The sequence below is a fragment of the Sciurus vulgaris genome (assembly GCF_902686455.1).
Source record: "Sciurus vulgaris genome assembly, chromosome: 14".
Taxonomy (NCBI): Eukaryota; Metazoa; Chordata; class Mammalia; order Rodentia; family Sciuridae; genus Sciurus; species Sciurus vulgaris.
Window position 1 is genome coordinate 59,064,016 of NC_136475.1, and position 20,030 is coordinate 59,084,045.

Below are 20,030 nucleotides of genomic sequence, written 5' to 3' on the forward strand. Positions count from 1 at the left end.
GGGAAAAAAACGAATATACATGTAAATGAGTTTGTAGATTTGGAGGCAGAAAGAAGTTGAGGGTAGTCCTTGTCTGGGGCGTTTTTTTGTTTTTGTTTTTGTTTTTGTTTTTGTTTTTTTTTAACTTTCTTCTTTGCTTCTTTTCACAGTAGTAGCCAGGTTATCATTCCCTTGTGTAAGGTACTTTCTAGCACTATACCTGATTCTCAGAACAGTCAATGGTAATTTATTATGAAAATGATATAGAAATGTAACACATTCTTTACCTCAGCACAGTTTAATGATGTATTTTTATAACTGAATTTTGAGTGCTTTAGAACAGAACAGTGTAAACATGAAGATTTTGTAGTATATATGATTGAAATCATGTGGCATCTTGAGTTTATTTACTGTTAACTTCAGGTTGCAGCAGGGTTAGCTAATACCTACCCTTTCCTATTAATTTACTCTCAAGTCTTTAATATTTGCTGTGTTGATGGTGAGGAAGAAAGGATTCCAGGGTGGTATGAGTCGGTATCTGTAGTAAGAAACAGGTGAAAGTCACTGAATAGAAGGGTTTGTATGGGATAAAAAGTTTGAGAATGTGTTTTTGAGTATTATAGAAACTGACTGACTGGCAGCTTGGCAAACTAAACTGGTATCACACTCACATATACATACACTGCAAACATCTAAATGAATTCATAACAAGAACAAAAGTATAAATGCACAACTAACTTGAAGCAAGGAGAGAAGAAGAAGATAGTCACAGATACTAGAAATGAGAGAAATAGAATCAAAGCAGTAAATGGGATCATCTTTTGCTGTATATCAGCACAGGGGCCTTTTGGTCCCATGTGTATATTCTGTGGGGCCCAGATGGAATTTTAGTGTAAATTTCAGGCAATAGGAAATGTGATCTTAGAACTTTTCAAAATAGAGCTGACACAGAGACCTAAACACTACAGCTTTTAGAACTTGAAATAATTTACCTTATTAAAATAGAAAGTATCCACTAGTTGAATACTCAAGAAGAAACTAAATGATAGAAAAATCGAAAAGAAAATATAAAATGTGTGTGTAAAATAATTGAAGAGATAAGGAAACGAAGCATGATAAAATAACAAGCCAGTATGAAAAAGAAAACCAAATCAGCTTGTAGAAATTAAAAATATAATCATGAAAATTGACTTTAGATGGGTTAAATTTCAGATTAGAATGATATGCTTTGACCAAAAAGGAAAGAAAATCAAATAATAAATGGTTAGAAAACATCTAAAATGTAATCACATAGAAGTAGGAAGTTGAAAATACAGAACTGAAAAAAATACTAGGTTGATTTAAAAAAAAAAAAAACCAAAAAGCTGACCAGAAAATGTTATTGGGCAAAAATAGATTTTTAAGGCAAAAAAGCATTATTAGCGATAAAGCCATTACATAATGATGTATGGAATAATTTATCACAAAGAAATGATAATCTTAAATCTGTGTGGCCAGATAGCACCTAGTAGTATATAGACCAAAGATTTTATAGGCTAAAAATGGACTACCATGAGAGATAGTGAGAAATTTTAGCACATTTCCTTCCGAAACCAAAGAGAAGCTATAAAATGCTTTCCTTTTAGTGAAGAGGTTTAAAGTTCTCAACATACCAAGGAAAGAAAAAAATGTTGCTAAAAGCTACACTAGGAATGAATCTTCTATCTGTAAAATTGTGAAGAAAAATAGAGATACCTGCTGTTCTGCTCTTGCACCTTAAATTGCAAAAGCTATTGACCACAGTGCGTAAGTGCTTAGTTAAGATGGAAAAGGCATTATAGGATTTGGTACTACACCCATGGTTATAGGCATTCACTGGAGGTCCTAGAACATATTCCCCATGAATAAGAGGGAGACATTAATTATCATCTTCCATAGATGAGCAAATACAAATTTACTCAGCTGAATGAAAAATCTCTAAATATTCTCCCCTTTTATTTTACATTGATTATTGTAAAGTATAGCCAGCTAGAGAAACTCATAAAGCAAATAGAAGTTGAATGCGGTGGTGCTCACCTGTAATCCCAGCACTGAAGGCTGAGGCAGGAGGTTGACTAGTTCAAGGTCAGCCTCAACAACTTAGACTCTATCTCAAAATTCGACATAGCTCTGTGGTAAAGTACCTTTGGGTTCAATCCTTTGTAGTATAGACGGCTCAAAAGAAAAGACTTTCATGTGCCCCTTTCTAATCTTATCCACTCTCTCCACTAAAAGAATTTTGTTTCATTGATGTTGTTTATTGGTGCATTATAATTATATATAATAGTGGGATTCATTATGCCATATTCATACATGCTCATAATTTGCTGTCTCCTTCTCTAGTGCCTTCCCTTTCCCTCCCCTCCTTCCTCATTCACCTGATCTCCCTTCTTCTATTAAGATTATCATTTTAGTTCATTATCATTCTCTGTGCAGGATTCAGTGTGGTATATTTGTACATGGATCTAGCATAATTTGGTAGATTCCATTCCCCTGTACTTCCCCATACCCTCCCTTCCCTCTCTTTCAGTTGGCTTTCCCTACTTTTTTGGTTTCCTTTATATTTTTTTGAGCCTCTAACCCCTATTTAATTCCTTCTCTCCCCTCCCCCCCTTACTCTCTCCCTCCCTCTACTTTTTTTTTTTTTTTTAAATTTTTATTTTTTTACAGGGAATTGAATCCAAGGGCACTTAATCACTGAGCCACATCCCCAGACCTTTTAAAATATTTTATTTAGAGATAGGGTCTCACTGAGTTGCTGAGGCTGTCTTTGAACTCATGATCCTCCTGCCTCAGTCACTCAAGTTACTGAGATCCCTTCCCCTTCTGCATAGAAAACATTTGTATCTTGACTTTCTGAGTCTGGCATATTTCATTTTGCATAATTTTGTCGATTTCCATTCATTTACCAGCAAATTACATAATTTCATAATTCTTTATGGCTGAGTAAAACTCAGTTGTATGCGCTCACATGCACACACGCACACACACCCCATTTTCTTTATTCTTTCAGAATATCTGTTGACAAGCAACTAGGCTGGTTCCATAACTTGGCTGTTGTAAATTGTGTTGCTATAAACATTGGTATACACGTACCACTGTAGTATGCTGATTTTAGTTCTTTTGGATAAAAGAGTGGAATTAACTGGGTCATATGGTGGTTTCATTCCAAATCTTTTGGGAATCTCCAATCTCAAAATCTCCCAAAGTGGTTGTACTAATTTGCAATTCCACCAGCAGTGTATAATATACTTTTTTGCATTTATTGGTTTTTGTATTCTTAACTATTGCCATTCTAACTGAAGTGAGGTGAAATCTCATGTAGTTTTGATTTGTATTTCCCTGATTGCTGAGGATGTTGAGCATTTTTTCATGTATTCGTTGACCATTTTTATTTCTTTCAAGAAATGTCTGTTTACTTCATTTTCCCATTTATTAATCGGGTTATGTGTTTGTTTTTTGCTGTGTTTAATCGGGTTATGTGTTTGTTTTTTGCTGTGTTTTTACTTCTTTAGACATTGTAGATATTAGTCCCCTGTTGAAAGAGGATTTTCTCCTATTGTAATAGACTCTTCTGCTGTGCAGAACCTTTTTAATTTGATGCTGTCCCAGTTATTGATTCTTGGTTTTATTTCATGAACTTTAGGAGTCTTCCTAAGTGTGTGTCTGCCTGCGCCAGTATGTTGGAGTTTTGACCCTGTGTATTCTTTAACCAGTTGCTTTTTTTCTGGTCTGATTCCTAGGACTTTGATCCACTTTGAGTTGATGTTTGCACAAGGTGAGAAATAGGGGTCTAGTTTCATTCTTCTACATAGGGATATCTGGTTTTCCCAGCACCATTTGTTAAAAAGGCTATCTTTTCTCCAGTGTATGTTTTGGTACCTATGTCAAGGATCAAATGACTGTATCTTTGTGGATTTGTCCCTGTGTTCCATTGGTCTTCGAGTCTGTTTTTAGACCAATACCATGCTCTGTAGTATAATTTGAAGTTAGTTATTGCGATGCCTCCAGCATTGCTCTTATTGCTTTGGCTATTCTGGGTATTCTGTTCGTCAAATTGCATTTTAGGATTTTTCTTTCTAGTTCTGTGAAGAATGTCATTGGTGTTTTGAGATCATATTGAATCTGTAGATTGCTTTTTAGTAATATCTTAATGATATTAATTCTGCTTATCTGATAACATGGAAAGTCTATCTTCTAAGGTCTTCAGGTTTTTTTCTTCAGTTTTATGATTTTCATTGTAGAGATTTTCACCACCTTTGTCAGATTTATTCCTAAGTATTAAAAAAAATTTTTTTAAATTATTGACAATGAAATTGTTTTGCTGATTTTCTTTCTCAGCAGATTCATTCTTGGAGTATAGGAAATATATTGGTTTTTGGAATCTTCCCCCCCCCCCCTTTGTATGTTGATTTTTGTATCCTGCTACTTTACTGAAGTTATCAGCTCTAGAAGTCTACTGGTAGAGTTCTGAGGTCTTCTAAGTATAATATCATGTCATCTGCAGATAGTTTGACCTCATTTTTTCCTATTTGTAACTCTTTATTTCTCTTGTCTGATGGCTGTCTAGAGTTTCAAGGAATATATTGAATAGGAGTGGTAAAAATGAACATTTGTCTTGCCCCTGATTTTACAGGAAGTGCTTTCAGTTTTCTTCTGTTCAGTATGTAAGCTTTGGTTTTACTGTATATAGCCTTTATGATGACAAGGTAAGTTCCTTCTATACCTAGCTTCTTCAGTGTTTTTAACATGAATGAGTACTGAATTTTATGGAAAGTTTTCTGCCTCTATTGAGATGATCATGTTATTTTTGTCCTTGATTCTGTTTATGTAATGAAATACATTATTTATTGATTTGTGTGTATGTTGAATCAACTTTGCATCCCTGAAATGAGTTTGCCTTAATATATTTCTGAATGTGGATTGCTAATATTTTATTAAGGATTTTTGCATTTGTATTCATCAGGGATATTGATCTGTAGTTTTCTTTCCTTGATGTGGTCATCCAATTTGGGTATCAGATGTGATACTGGCTTCATGGAATGAATTTGGGAATGTTCCCTCCTTTTCTATTTCATGAAATAATTTGAGTAGGATTGACATTAGTTCTTCTTTAAAGGTTTGGTAGATTTCAGCTGAGAATCCATCTGGTCTTGGAGCTTTTCTTTGTTAGAAAGCTTTTTTTGCCATCAATCTTCATTGCTTGCTATTCATCTGTTTAAGTTTTCTGTATCTTCTTGGTTCAATTAGGATAGATCATATGTTTCTCCAAATTTGTCAGTAGCGTCTAGATTTTCCAATTCGTTTTCAGAATCTTCCCTAATGATTCTCTGTATTTCAGAAATATCTGTTATTTTTTAAATCTCCATTTCGTCATTAGTTTTGACTCAGATCTTAATAATTCCTGTCTTCTATTGATTTGGGGATTTGTTCCTGATTTGCTAGGGCCTTGAGATATACATTAAACTGTTTGTTTGGGTTCTTTCATTAATTAGGCACTTAATGCTATAAACTTTCCTCATAACTGCCTTCATAATGTCCCAGGGATTTTGATACATTGTATCGCTATTCTTTGATTTTAGGAATTTTTATATTTCATTTCTCTAAGATCCATTTCAAAAGGGAATTGTTCAATATCCTTGTATTTTATGGTTTCTATAATTTTTGCTGTTGATTTCTAATTTCATTTCATTATGATCTGATAAGATGCAAGGGGCTATATAAAGTTTTTCTTTCTTTTTGGGGGGGGGGGTTGTGGGGGGGTATTTGCCAAAACTTGCTTTGTGATCTAAAATACGGTTTATTTTAGAGAAGGTTTCATGAGCTTCTAAGAAATTGAATTCAGTTGTTAGATGGAAGTATTCCAAAAATGTCTGTTAGGTTCATTTGATTTATCATATTACTTAGGTCGGAAGTGTCTATCGATTTTGTTTGGAAAACGTGTCCATGGGTGAGAGGAGTATGTTGAAATCACAGTTTTATTGGATTGGGGTCTGAGATTTATTAAGACGTGTTTGTTTTATATAATTAGGTGCATTGACATTTGGGGTTGTCTCTTGTTGGATTGTTCATTTTACCAGTATGTAGTCATCTTCCTTTTGATTCATTTCTACTTGGTATCTGCTTTGTTGGATATGAAAATAGCTACTCCTGTTTACTTTCAGACTTCATATGCATGGAATATCTTCCATTCTTTTTCTTTTATTATTTTCTGTATTACTGACTTGGTCATGAATTCTTGTAGTTTTTCCTCATTTTGAAAAGATTTTATTTCTTCTTTGATTCTAAATGGTAGCTTGCTAGATACAGCAATCTTGGTTAGCAATTGTTTTCTTTCAAAGCTTGAATTGTCTCATTCCATGCCCTCTTGGATTTTAGAGTCTTAACTGAGAAGTCAGAAATAATCCTTGGTGGTTTACCTATAAATGTGACTTGATGCTTTTTCTCTTGCATCTTTTAATAGTCTATCCTTACTCTTTTAATTATGATGTGTCTTGGAGAGGTTCTTTTTTGATCTATTTGGGGCTGTGTATGTATCCTGTGTGTAGATGTCCATCTCATTCCTAAGGTTTGGGAGTTTTTCTGTTTCACCGAAAAGATTCTTGACTGTCATTAGTCTGTAATATTCATTCCCTCTTCAGTCCCAATAACTCTTAAATTTAGTCTCTTAATGGCCAAAGTTGGGTTTTTTTGTTCTGTGTTTTGTTACCAGAGATTGAACTCAAGGCTGCAACACTGAGCTATATCCCCAGCCCTTTTTTTTTTTTTTGAGACAGGATCTCACTAGGTTGCTTACAGCCTTGCTAATTTTCTGAGGCTGGCTTTGAACCTGTGATCCTCCTGCCCTAGTGTCCCAGGCCACTGGGATTACAGGTGTGTGCCACAACTCCTAGCTCAGAGTTCTTCTATATCCTGATCATGGTCCTTATTTTTTTCTTTACCGCTTACTGAGTGTTCAAGTTCATATACCCTGTCTTTGAGGCCCGAAGTTCTGTTTTCTGTGTAACTTAACTGTTGGTAATATTTTCAAGTGAATTTCTTATTTACTTTATTTTATCTTTTATTTCCAGAAGTTCTGATTGTTTTCTTTTTAGAATCTCTGTTTTTTGAAATGTTCTTTTACCTCCTATGTTTGCTTTTTCTTTTGTTGGTAATGGAAGGAGGTTTCCAGGACTTGAGCCCAAGGGCACTTTGTTACTGAGCTACAACCCCATCCCTTCTTATTTTTTGAGATGGGAGTGGAGTGGGGGTGGGGCTCACAAAGTTGCATAGGATCTCACTGACTGAGGCTGGTCTCAAACTTGTGGCTGTCTTGCCTAGGCCTCCCAGGTTGCTGTGATTACAGGCGTGTGCCACTGCACTCAGTTGTATGTGCTCTTTTAATTCATGGTCTTTCTTTGGAATTTTATCCCCTTCAATATCTGTGGGTTTCTTTGTTGGGTGATTATAAATGCGGGGTGGGTCGCTTGCCTGTTTCTTCATGTTTTCAAAGGTCTTGTTCTCACACATCTGTTGAGATGTGATTACCCTTTTATGAGGGAGTCCTCTGGTGAGTACTTGTCTCTTTTGTAATAAGACCTCTTCTGTCTTTATATCTTAGCTCTTACACATAGGCTCAGCATAATCCAAAGGTTAGTTTTAGTTTCAGCCTCAAATGCCTTTCAGTTTGCCACTGCAGAACTGCTGATTTGATTCATTCTTAGCTTCTTCAACATTGTGGATTCCTCTCAACCCCCCCCCCCCTTTTTTTTTTTTTTTTTTTTTTTTTTTTGCGTCGCTGGGGATTGAACCAAGGCCTGTGCTTGCAGGGCAAGCACTCTACCAACTGAGCTATATCCCCAGTCCCTCAGCCTCCATCTTGGAGTCTCTCTCTGATTTTGTTATAGGAGTAGATGTCTCTGAGTGGGACCTGAAGGCTTCCCCTACCTGTTCTAGTTGGGGCCTGGTCGTCATTTTGGGATTTTTCTTTCCCCTGTTCTGTATGTTAAAGTATTGTTGAAATTTGAGCATGATTAATTTGTGTGTGGAGCAAGGTATGCATCTCTTTGCTGGATTGTGGATGTAGTTCAGTAACAGACTTTATGCTGTAGATTTCCAGCACCTCTCAGAAAGGGGGGAAACAAACAACAGCAGCAAACAATATACAGCATTAAAATAAATGCCTGATATCTATTATGACAACTACAATACCGATTACCACAGAAAAAGGAATGGCAGGGTCAGTAACACTAACCAGTGATGAGCTAGATCTAGCCTTAAACAGCAGGTATCAACTCTACCCCACAGTACTAATAAATGCAACAACTTGAGTGGTGTGGGCAAGAATTATATAAGCTAGATAGTTCTGAAAGGTAGTAAAAGTACAGTTAAGAGGAAAAAAATGAGGTAGGAAAGCAAAAGAAAGTTCAGACTCTTCAGAATGTGAAGAAACAAAGCAGAAGAGATATAGCAAGTGACAGCTGTAAAGAAGGAAGAAAAGGGCTGGGGTTCTGGCTGAGTGGTAGCGCTTGCCTTGCATGTTTGAGGCACTGGGTTTGAGCTTCAGCACCACATAAAAATAAACAAATGAATAAAGATATTGTGTCCATCTACAACTAAAAAATAGTTTTAAAAAAAGAAGGAAGAAAAAAACAAGAGAATTTGGCTACTAGAGGGAGAAGAAAGGAAAGAGTAATGAAAAAAAAAATATTGTCAAACCAAAGCAAATAAAAATTCCTAACCCTGAAGACAAAGTGAAGTAACGAATGATGAAAAGAAAAAAGAGGCTGTGCATGGTGGTTCACGCCTGTAATCCCAGCAGGATGATCGTGAGTTCAAAGCCAACGTCAGCAACTTAGCAAGGCCCTAAGCAACTCAGCAAGACCCTGTCTCTAAATAAAATATTTAAAAAGATTTGGGGAGGTGGCTCAGTGGTTGAGCACCCCTGGGTTTAATCCCCAGTACCAAAATAAAAAGGAGAGAGTGGAATATTATGCATGTGTAGTCACAAACCAAGAGAAGGAAGAAAGGAAATTCTTAAAAAGAAATAAAGGATTGTCTTTGCTAAGTTGGTCAAAGCTCAATGAGGATAGACGTTCACTGCCTGTGCCAGACTACCCTTCTTTCCATTTCTTCCTATGCTATGTACCCCTTAGAAAGAGTTGGGATTGTTAAGCCTTCCTCTTTTTATGTTGCTCACCAGGCTGCCAGCCAGAGTGGCCTAGAACCCAAACTGACTGAAATAGCCCTCAGCTTCCCTTCTCATCAGTATAAGGTAGGATGGACTGGAAAGTACTGTCAGTTGGAGTTTGTTGGGACATGCTAGATCAGTGTACTACCAGGGTGGGGTGGGAAGTTCCAACCACTAGGGTTTAGCTCTGATCTGAACCTTGTCAGGTGGTATCTGCTTTGGAGAAATTAGGGCCAGGCAAATGCCAGTCTCTTCAGGGCATCTGGATCTCAGGGTCCTCCCAAGGATTCTACTTTTAGGACAGAATAACCAACCTTGCACAGGTCTTGCACTCCACCGCTCATAATGTATCCTTCCCAGACTCAGTTCCAGAGTGCAGTTGTACCCACCTATCCAGTGTCTAGACCTTCTTCAGATGGTCCTGTGAGCCATTAGGTTCTAAAGGAAAACAAGCCGCATTCCCCTTGCTGTCCCTAAACCTGAGCTTCCCTGGGCACAATCCTCTCTGCTTGTTTTGATCATACTCCACTAGGCAAATCCTAGGCCTGATGGTATGCACTTGTTGGGATAGGATGGCAGTATTTTGTATGATCTCCTGGACTCCTATAGCAGTAGGCCACAGCCTGGCCTCTTCAAGATGGCTCCCAGCCTCCACTTACTAGTTGAGAAACGTGGAGCACTTTTCCAATACCATCTCACTGCACAGCCTCTGATTCAGCTAAGCTCAGACTGTTTTTCTGTTCTGTAGATTTTCCCATGTTGTATTGGCCTGCTATTTCTCTCTCCCTGTTGGTATCTCACCTCCCCTCTGCAGTTAACTGACACTTCTTCTCCCACTGACTTAGCTCCAATGTACTATTTTGTGTCCTTTGTTCAAAGCACTTGAATTTCTGGGTCTTTTATGATTCTCTGATAATGAATTTTAGTGAATTAACTTTTGTTACCTACCTTGCTGAGAAGCAGTACTCTCATTGCTTGAGTCCCAAACCTCAGAGCAACTGAAAAGTGTAACCTTCTGTAATCTGCCATCTTTGATCCCCTAAAAGGCAATTTCATGATAATCATTTTCTGATTTTTTAAAAATATCACAGTGTATGCTTTCAGTACACTTTGCTTTTGCTTGTTCCCTACTCCCCATTTACCCCCACTTTTCTTACCATCTACAATTTGACCTGTAAAATCTCTTTGTAAAAGTTTGATCAGATTCAGACCCAATGTTTTTGGTAAGACTTTATAGATTATGGGCTCTATTTCATCAAGAATTATAAAATCTGGGGCTGGGGAGATAGCTCAGTCGGTAGAGTGCTTCCTTGCAAGCACTGGGTTCGATCCCCAGCACCCAAAAAAAAAAAAAAAAAAAAAAGAATTATAAAATCTGATTTTTGTAGTGTTATTAGTGACTAATGATATTCAGCAGTTAAATCAGTGGATCCATTGAAGATTGAAAAAGTAATGATTCTCCATTTTTATTATTTCTTATTCTTTTATTGCTAAAATGCATCTGTAGAGAATCTTTCCCTTCTCTAATACATGGTTATCTGCTGGTTCATTTTATGTAAGTGAGGAAGAATAAATAGCCAGGCACACTGGTGTGCACCTGTGTTCCCAGCTATTCTGGGGGCTGAGGTAGAAGAATCACGAATTCCAAGCGAGCTTGGGCAGTTTAGCAAGAACCTATCTCAAGACAAAATTTTAAATAGATCTGGGGAAGTTGGGTGCTGTGATACATTCCTGTAATCTCAGGAATTGTAGGCTTAGGCCAGGGGGATTGCAGGTTCGAGGCTAGCCTCAGCAACCTAGGTCTCATAGTAAAAAGGCCTGGGGTTGTAGCTCAGTAGTAAAGCAACGCCAGAAGATTCATTGTCCAGTACCAAAACAAACAAGAAAACAAAAAACAAAACAAAAACAAAAAAAAATGGTTTAGGGATATGGTTCAGTGGTAGAGCTTTTGTCTATCCCAGGATTCAATCCCCAGTACAGCAAGAAAACTAAAAATAAATGTTTATTTCTCATTATTCACCAGTTTTGCAAATGCATCTTTCAAAGTTTTTTCTTTGTACTTTGTACCTGTGAATTTAAATACATTTCTTTCTGTTAATTCCAGTTATCCTTACTGATGTTCAAATTGTCCCATCTTTAAAAAAAATACATAGATTTTTTAAAAAGTCCACCCCCAAAAAAATAGCCTAAAAGTAAATAAATTGTCCCATCTTTTCTTTGACCAATGGGAATCTCTTCAAGTTGAGTGCGTGCACATGTGCATGTATATACATGTGTATATGTGGCTTTTAAAACACATATACTAAACATGTTCTATTTATGTCTATTTTTTTTTTCCATGTTGAAAAGTGATCCCAGGGCCTCACTTATGCTCATTGATTTTGGAAGATCAGTGTTCTCAGGCTTTGTTAGTGAATAGAGCTAGGAAGTGTAAGTACATATGTCCACACATATATGAACATTTACATCTATATGCATTTCTGTATATGTGCTTGGAAACCATGAGTTCACACTTGATATCTCCTATTCAGTCTAATACCAAAGGGTTTATTCTTGCTTTTTTTTTTATATTTACAGCCGTTTTCCCTGACCCATTATCTGCTTTCCATTATCCTATTGACTTATTTGATCATCATTCCCTGTTGTATGTAATTGTACATCTGCTGCCTGCTCTCCTGTGTAATTCCTTCCTCTCTCTGACTTCCTATTCCAGGCCATTCCCTCTCCCCTATGCAGACTTATTTCCTGCCCCTCTTAAGTTCCAGCATCATATGCTAGACTGAGCTCTGTGTGGACATCCTTTTTACCCTACCTAGCATCTGAGACTCAAGACTGACCCTCCTCATTGATACCCTCTTAACTCTGCTTTGACTATGACACCCTTTGCCAGTCTGTCTACCTCACCTCACCTCCCCATTAGGCTCTAACCATATAGTACCAGTTCCCTTCGCACTCCTTTCATCAAGCAGGTATCCTCTTTAACCTGTGTTTGTTTTCTTTTTAATGTCCTCCAAGTTTTGTAGAACTTTAACTTTTCTTTTGAATTGTTATCTAGTTGGCTGGAATTTTATGTAAAATTTGTATCTCATCTTCTGTCCCTCCAAATTTGAAATTTTAAAAAATTTACTGCATCTGTAGACCTTTTTTTAAAAGGTGATTATTTTTCTTATTGCTTTTGTTTATAACAGATGATGATGTACCTGCAGATATGGTTGCAGAAGAATCAGGTCCTGGTGCACAAAATAGCCCATACCAACTTCGTAGAAAAACTCTTTTGCCGAAAAGAACAGCGTGTCCTACAAAGAGCAGTATGGAGGTATGTTAATTGTAATTTCTTTTGTTTTTGTAATGAAAGGATTTTAGGAAACAAAGGGAATGTCATCATTTTTTTTTTAGAAGTAATGATAGAAACATTTGCTTTAATTTCATTTTTGTTTTTGTAGGGTGCCTCAACTTCAACTACAGAAAACTTTGGTCACCGGGCAAAACGTGCAAGAGTATCTGGAAAGTCACAAGATCTATCAGGTATTTCCTACGGAGAAACTGAGGGATAGGGTAAAATAATTTTTAAAACTTTTTTGCTTCAAGCCAGTCACAGTGGCACACACCTATAATCCCAGTGACTCAGAAGGCTGAAACAGGAGGATCACAAGTTCAAAGCAAGCCTCAACAATTTAGCAGGGCCCTCCTCAACTTTAGCAAAACCCTGTCTCCAAATAAAAAATAAGAAGGCTGGGATTGTGACTTTAATCCCAGGTACCAAAAAAAAAAAATTTTTTTTTTTTTTTTTGCTTCATACCAAAAAATTAAATATATTTATTATTATATTTTAGAGTATTAAATAACATTAGAATGCTTACCTCTCCCTCTTGGACTTGTATTCTTATTAAAAATTCTTCCCATATTTATTCTAACTATAAATGGCACATTAAATACCTAAGTGAATACTTGTTAAATAGAGATAAATGTGTCTCATCTCTGAAGGTCAAATGCTTATAAAATGACCATTACCAAAAAAAAAAAATGTTATTCATTTGATAATATGAAAACTGTTCTTTAATGAGAAAGGCATTGTTAGCACGATAGATTGTTTACATTCTACTTATTCATCCTTCTTTTTTTTTTTTCTTTTTTTTTTAGCAGCACCTGCTGAACAGTATCTTCAGGAGAAACTGCCAGATGAAGTAGTTTTAAAAATCTTCTCTTATTTGCTGGAACAGGATCTTTGTAGAGCAGCTTGTGTGTGTAAACGCTTCAGTGAACTTGCTAATGATCCAATTTTGTGGTAAGTGGAAAACCTGTTCCTTAACTTGAGATGTATTGTATGCTGCCCAAAATGCTAAACGTAGAGAAGTATGAGTTGGTAATTATAATTAAGTAGTCGGAACAGAATTATAAATTCCAATATACCTGTTTATCACAAGTGTGGATTGTCAGTCCAAGAAGTATTTATGAAACAGTAAATGAAATAATTTCTATGCTGTTTTTTCAGTTAATAGCAACTGAAAGATTAAGGGAAGTGTTTTTCATTTAATTGCTTTGTAGAAACAGAGCTAAATGTAATTTAAAATAGCTAATGAGTGTTAAATCTGATAGTTTAGTGAAAGTGTATATTTTGTACGTCACTTTTGAAAAAGTTTTATTCATAAACCATGAAATGAGCATTCCCTTTGGCCCAGTAATTCTACTTCTGACAATTTTTATACTTAACACAATTTTTTATAACAATTTTTTCATAACAACATAGTTAATGATGAGGAAAAATTAGAGATAATCTAAATGTCTAGCAGTGACAGAATGAACTAAGGAAACTATGTAATTTGTAGTTGGAGGATTGAGATATATCTGCTAGTTGTCTGCTAATTGTGATTTTTTATTTTTTATTTTTTTGGTACCAGGGATTGAACCCAGAAGTGAGCCACATCCACTGAGCCACATCCCCAGCCCTTTTTTATATTTTATTTAGAGACAGGGTCTTGCTGTGTTGCTTAGGGCCTCAGCCTTATGAACTGCTGGGATTACAGGCATGCACCACAGTGCCTGGCCTAATTGTGATTTTTACAAAAAAAAAAAAAAAAAAAAAAAAATTGTTTTCAGAATGTGGGGCATGGTTTGTGGCAAGAACTCTACCCCTGAACTCTCTACCTAGCCCTACATACGTTTTTAATAAGATGGAAAAATGCATTCTTATAATAAGTGAAAAAAATAGAATATAGACTATTTTCTGTTTAATCACAGCTGTAATAAATGAAATATCTGTGGATAAAAAGACGAAGAAAATACACTGTGCTTGTACTGAAAAGGTATACTTATGTTAGAAAGGAGAACTGAAAATGAAAAGTAGAAGAAAAAACATTTTCCATTGTACAAGAAATTAAATAGTTATTACTTCAGTTTTAAGATTTTATGGTACTTAATAAGATGTAAATAGACTGAAGATGTAGGAAGAATTAAACTCAAAGTATTTTATTGAAAATTGTCTTTTAAAATAAAGTGGCATGAAATTTTTATAGTAGGTGTGACATTTCCTCCCCTCCTGAGTGAACAATTTTTGAAGAAATTGACACTTCGTTTCTTTGGGGTAGACTAATTTTCATATACAGCTATATTATTTTAGCCAAAAACTATTTTCACATTTAAAGTTCTATATGTTGCCTTTGAGTGGTGGCACATGGCACTTGGTCTCAGCTGCTGGATAGGTGTAAGGTGTTAGGATTGTTTGAGAACAACCTTGACAATATAGTGAGGCCCTGCTCAAAAAAATGAAATAAAATTCTGTTTTTATATTTATTTTTGTCTATTCTTATTCAAGCGTTTGAGACCTCAGATATTTAAATTTTCATTTACTCTAAAGGACATTTTATAACAAAAATCTTTAATTCCCTTTAGGAAACGATTATACATGGAAGTATTTGAATATACCCGTCCTATGATGCATCCTGAACCTGGTAAATTCTACCAGATTAATCCAGAAGAGTATGAGCATCCAAATCCTTGGAAAGAGAGTTTCCAGCAGTTGGTATGAAATATAAATAGAAAATATTAATTTATATTATACATGTGTAAAACAAAAGTTCCTTTAAAAATTAAATTTAAACTCAAGAATAGGTTTTGAAGGCCAGCCACCAACTATTTATCAACCATCAAAATATCTAACAATTCTTATCACTACTGACATATTAATAATTTATCTTGGTGGTAATAAGCATCAATAGTGAGAGAGCAGTTAATGATTTCATGGGGTGTGTTTGAGCTTATATTTAAATGATTAGTTTTTAGTAGCTGTTTTAAAGTTCCACATTCAGCTTAATGTGTAAAACCACCCCCTCCTTTTTTGGCACTAGGGATTGAACCCAAGGGTGTTCTATCACTGAATTATATTCCATCCTTTTCATTTATTTTAGGGTTTTTTGTTTTTGTTTTTGGTTTTTGTTTTGAGACAGGATCTAAGTTGCTGAGGCTAGCTTCAAACTTACAGTTCTCCCGCCTCAGTCTCCTGAGATCCTGGGATCACAGGTGTGCACATGGGCTTAATATGATCCTTTGTGATGGTTTTCAGTTCAGGGTGATTTTGGCCAGGACACATTTGGCAGTGTCTTAATACTTCATGAGAGAGTGGAAGAAAAAGATGTTAAAGGTATTAAATTGGGTAGAGGCCAGTGATGCTACTAAACCCTCCAAACCATAGGACAGCCTCCACAACGAAGAATCAACTGGCCCAAAATAATAGTAATGATGAGATTGAAAAACTGCCTTTCTTACTAGATACTACTTACAGAGTCTACTTTTCTAGATTTTATTTTGTACTACGTGACAGAAAATGAGTTTGAGTAGTGGGATTTTTTTTATATTTAAAAGTTATACTGTGGTGCATTTAGAATATATTTATATTAGTAGTCAATGTTTGGTTTTGCTTTGTTTTTGACATTTTAGTATAAAGGTGCACATGTAAAGCCAGGATTTGCTGAACATTTCTACAGTAACCCTGCAAGATATAAAGGAAGAGAAAATATGTTGGTATGTTTGATTTGTATTTTTATGAGTTAAAATAATAATCTTTCAGTTCTGTACTGACACTTTTATTTTTTTCTAGTATTATGATACTATTGAAGATGCTCTTGGTGGGGTACAAGAAGCTCATTTTGATGGACTTATCTTTGTTCATTCTGGAATATATACTGATGAGTGGATATATATTGAATCTCCAATCACCATGATTGGTGCAGGTATTTTGAAATGCATTGTTACTAGAATTTTAACATTTTATTCATATTATTAAATTTATAGATTTTAAATGCTAGTAACTTAAAATCTGATTGAGCTTTGTTAATAACTTGTAGGAAAGAATAGGAATGAAGATATCTCAAATACTTTGTGAAGGAAATGAAAGTATGAGAGTTCACAGATTATAAATGTATATATTTCTTGATGTTAGTACTTTCACCAGTTGCCTTTACTCATTAAAGAAAGAAAAAAGTTTGTTAGCTCTTTATTTCATGTAAAAATAAAGAAGAAGAAAAAAATACAAAACCAAACCCTCAAAAAGAAAAGAAAAATAAAGGCACTAATGTTTTTATTGCTGTGTTTTTAAAGGAATCGAAATGTAATTTTTAAGTACATTTTATACTGTTTAAAAGATACGTTATGGTCAAATTTGTAAGAATAAATACAATGAAATATTTGTTGAACTCTGATGAGTCATTGGAAGGATTGTGCTGTCTCTGGGTTTCTAGTGATATAGTACATAGAGCAATTTAAGATGGCTAGTATTTATTTGCTAATGAAATTTGTATTTACTGCCTTTTCTGCTTCCCTCCTCTGTCTCTGTTATAGAGGAGGAAAGGACTGGGTGTGTGGTTCAGTGTAGAGCACTCACCTGGCATGTGAGGCTGTGGGTTCAATCCCCAACACCAAAAAATAAAAAATAAAAAAATAATTTTAAAAAGTGGGAGAGAATATAGATTTCTGTGTGCTGATTTTGTTACTTTCCAAATTGAGGGTACTGTTGGAAATAAATTTAAAGAGGTTTCTTCTCTTCCTCTCTTCTCTGCCTGAGCCTTGAGTATATTGATAAAATAATATCTTCATTAAATGTCATAAAAGCTGATAGCCACCTAATAAAGTATTAGTCCTACTGACTAATACTGGTGTTTCTTTAGAAGTCCCTCTCCATAAAAGTACCTAGTTGGAATGGAATAAAGGTAATATGCCTTAAAATATCTTCTCCACAGCACCTGGGAAAGTAGCAGACAAAGTTATTATTGAAAACACTAGAGATTCAACCTTTGTTTTTATGGAAGGTTCTGAAGATGCTTATGTTGGATATATGACAATAAGGGTAAGAAATTTTAAAATTTAAAAAGTAAATATTGAAATCATTAAAGCAGTTGTGGTTTATTTCAAATAAAATTTTTACTTTTCAGTTTAATCCTGATGACAAATCCGCTCAGCACCACAATGCACATCACTGTTTAGAGATTACAGTAAATTGTAGCCCTATTATTGATCACTGTATCATCCGAAGTACATGTACAGGTTAGTGTTTCCTTTATTTTTTACAGTAAAATTGAATCATTGTGTCACCCAGTAGATTTGTAATAAATATTTTTTTCGTATAGTTGGTTCTGCAGTATGTGTTAGTGGTCAAGGAGCATGTCCCACTATCAAGCACTGTAACATCAGTGACTGTGAAAATGTTGGACTTTATATAACAGATCATGCACAGGTATTTTTTAATATTTTTTTAAGTCTTTCTTAATTTCTTTAAAGCTATCCTAATGTTTGTTTCTGATTAATTGTTATAGGGAATATATGAAGATAATGAAATTTCCAATAATGCTTTAGCTGGAATTTGGGTTAAAAATCATGGAAACCCAATTATTAGACGGAATCATATTCATCATGGACGTGATGTTGGTGTGTTCACATTTGATCATGGCATGGTAAGGCCATTTATTCAGCATTATTTTTCATCATCAAATTGTCTGAATTGGAGCAATTGAGCATTATACTCCAAAATTAACATGTAATATTCTATAATATTACATTATATCCAGATAAGCATAGTGATGATAAAGAGTCCTTAAGAAATTGATGTGATCTTTGAGAAGAGTCCAACCTAGAAGTTGGTTCTCAAATGTAATTGTACATAAAAATCACCCAGATACTTTATTTTTTAAATTAAAATTCCTATTTCTTCCCCAGATTTTATAATAAATCAAATTTTCCAAGGCTGAGACCAGAGATATGCATTTCTAACAAACACCATGAGTAATTTGAACACAGTTTGTCTGCAGAGAGTATACTTTTAGAAGTAAAGGTCTTATTAGTTTGATTTCTGTTTTATTTCTCTCTCTCTCTCTCTCTCTTTTTTTGGTACTAGGGGTTGAAACCAGGGGTACTTAACCACCAAGCCACATCCCCTGCCCCTTTTTAAATTTTTTATGTTGAGACACTGTCTGTGAAGTTGCTTAGGCCCTTGCTAATTTGCTGTCACTGTCCTGGAACTTGGATCCTCCTGCCTCAGCCTCCCAAGTTGCTAGTATTTCAAGCGCGCTGAGCCACTTTGCCCTACTTAAAAAAGTTTTTTCACTGGCAGAATTTTTTTTTCATTATGGTACTAGAGATTGAACTGAAGGATTCTTCTACCACTGAGCTACATCTCAGCCCTTTTTTACTCTGTATTTTGAGACAAGGAAATAAACATAATTTATATTTCAACCTAGCTCCATTTCGTCATTTATATTCTTGTTTTGTGAAGGTTTAAGACATTTCCATTCCTACAGTTTATTAGTCTCTATTCACATTTATTCAGCAGTTCTTTTTTCACACTTTGTCCCTTCCTAATTTTTAAAAATTATTTTTTTAATGTTTTTATTGTTGGTCAGTGCTAGGAATTGAACTCAGTGAGGCAAGTGCCCTGTTTCTAAGCTATATCCCCAACCCACCTGAATTTTTTTTTTTTTTTTTTTTTTGGTGGTGGTGCTGGGGATTTGAACCGTGGGCCTTGTGCATGCGAGGCAGGTACTCAACCAACTGAGCTGTATCCCCAGCCCCCACCTGAATTTTTAAATTTTTTTATTCTGTTGATGTATAACTGGGTATTATCATCTAGCCATTTTTGTTTGTTTTTTAAAGAGCTTTATGGGCCACATTACGTCGTTATGTTGTGTGCATGTTCTAATATGTAACAACAGATTCTACCATTATGTACAACAATAATGCACCAATAAAATATGTGTGTTGGGAGCATTGTAGGTTGAATTCTTGCCACTCGAGAATACCTGTTACCTTTTAATTTACTTAAGTATATAATTAAATTATACTTTCTTTACCTCTGAATTCTGTTAACATTTTTCTATTCTAGCATTGTTTCTGAGAACTCTTGAGATTATCCTAGGTTTTGTTGTTTTCTTTCTGAGAGTGATTTACTTTTCTATCTCAGTATTCATGTGTTGGTTTTGTTGTTTTACGATTTTTCTGTTCCATATGTGCTTTTCTTGAGAAACTTGACTCTCTACTTTGTATTTTTTATATTCCTGTGTTCTTTTTCTTTCAGTGTTGTGTGATTTCCTTATATCTCTGTCCCTTATTTTATTTCCATAGTCCTGGTTTCTGTTGTTGTTTGTTTCTGTGGGGTTTGTCTCTAATTTTTAAATTTTTTCAAATGAAATCTTTACACAGAAGGAGAGAGAATGAGCTGGGCGTGATGGCATATGCCTGTAATCCCAGTGGCCCAGGAGGCTAAGGCAGGAGGATTGTGAGTCCAAGACCAAACTCAGCAAGACCCTGCCTCTAAATAAAATATTTTAAAAGGTGGGGATATGGCTCAGTAGTTAAGGGCCCCTGGGCTCAATCCCAGCAT

General features: G+C 35.3%; 1 protein-coding gene across 2 annotated transcripts in view; it reads left to right on the plus strand.

Annotated features, from left to right (window-relative positions):
• Positions 1-20,030, plus strand: part of FBXO11 (F-box protein 11) — an 86,641-nt gene that overhangs the window by 53,164 nt on the left and 13,447 nt on the right. Inside the window, exons 2-11 of one of the 2 annotated variants that reach the window (XM_079111619.1) lie at positions 12,355-12,482; positions 12,610-12,691; positions 13,310-13,451; positions 15,056-15,185; positions 16,100-16,183; positions 16,260-16,392; positions 17,398-17,504; positions 17,590-17,701; positions 17,785-17,891; positions 17,971-18,108. In XM_079111619.1, the coding sequence (XP_078967745.1) occupies positions 12,355-12,482; positions 12,610-12,691; positions 13,310-13,451; positions 15,056-15,185; positions 16,100-16,183; positions 16,260-16,392; positions 17,398-17,504; positions 17,590-17,701; positions 17,785-17,891; positions 17,971-18,108 (1,163 nt within the window). Of the gene's footprint in view, positions 1-12,354; positions 12,483-12,609; positions 12,692-13,306; positions 13,452-15,055; positions 15,186-16,099; positions 16,184-16,259; positions 16,393-17,397; positions 17,505-17,589; positions 17,702-17,784; positions 17,892-17,970; positions 18,109-20,030 lie in introns of both variants that reach the window. The other variant, XM_079111618.1, reaches the window with a different exon arrangement.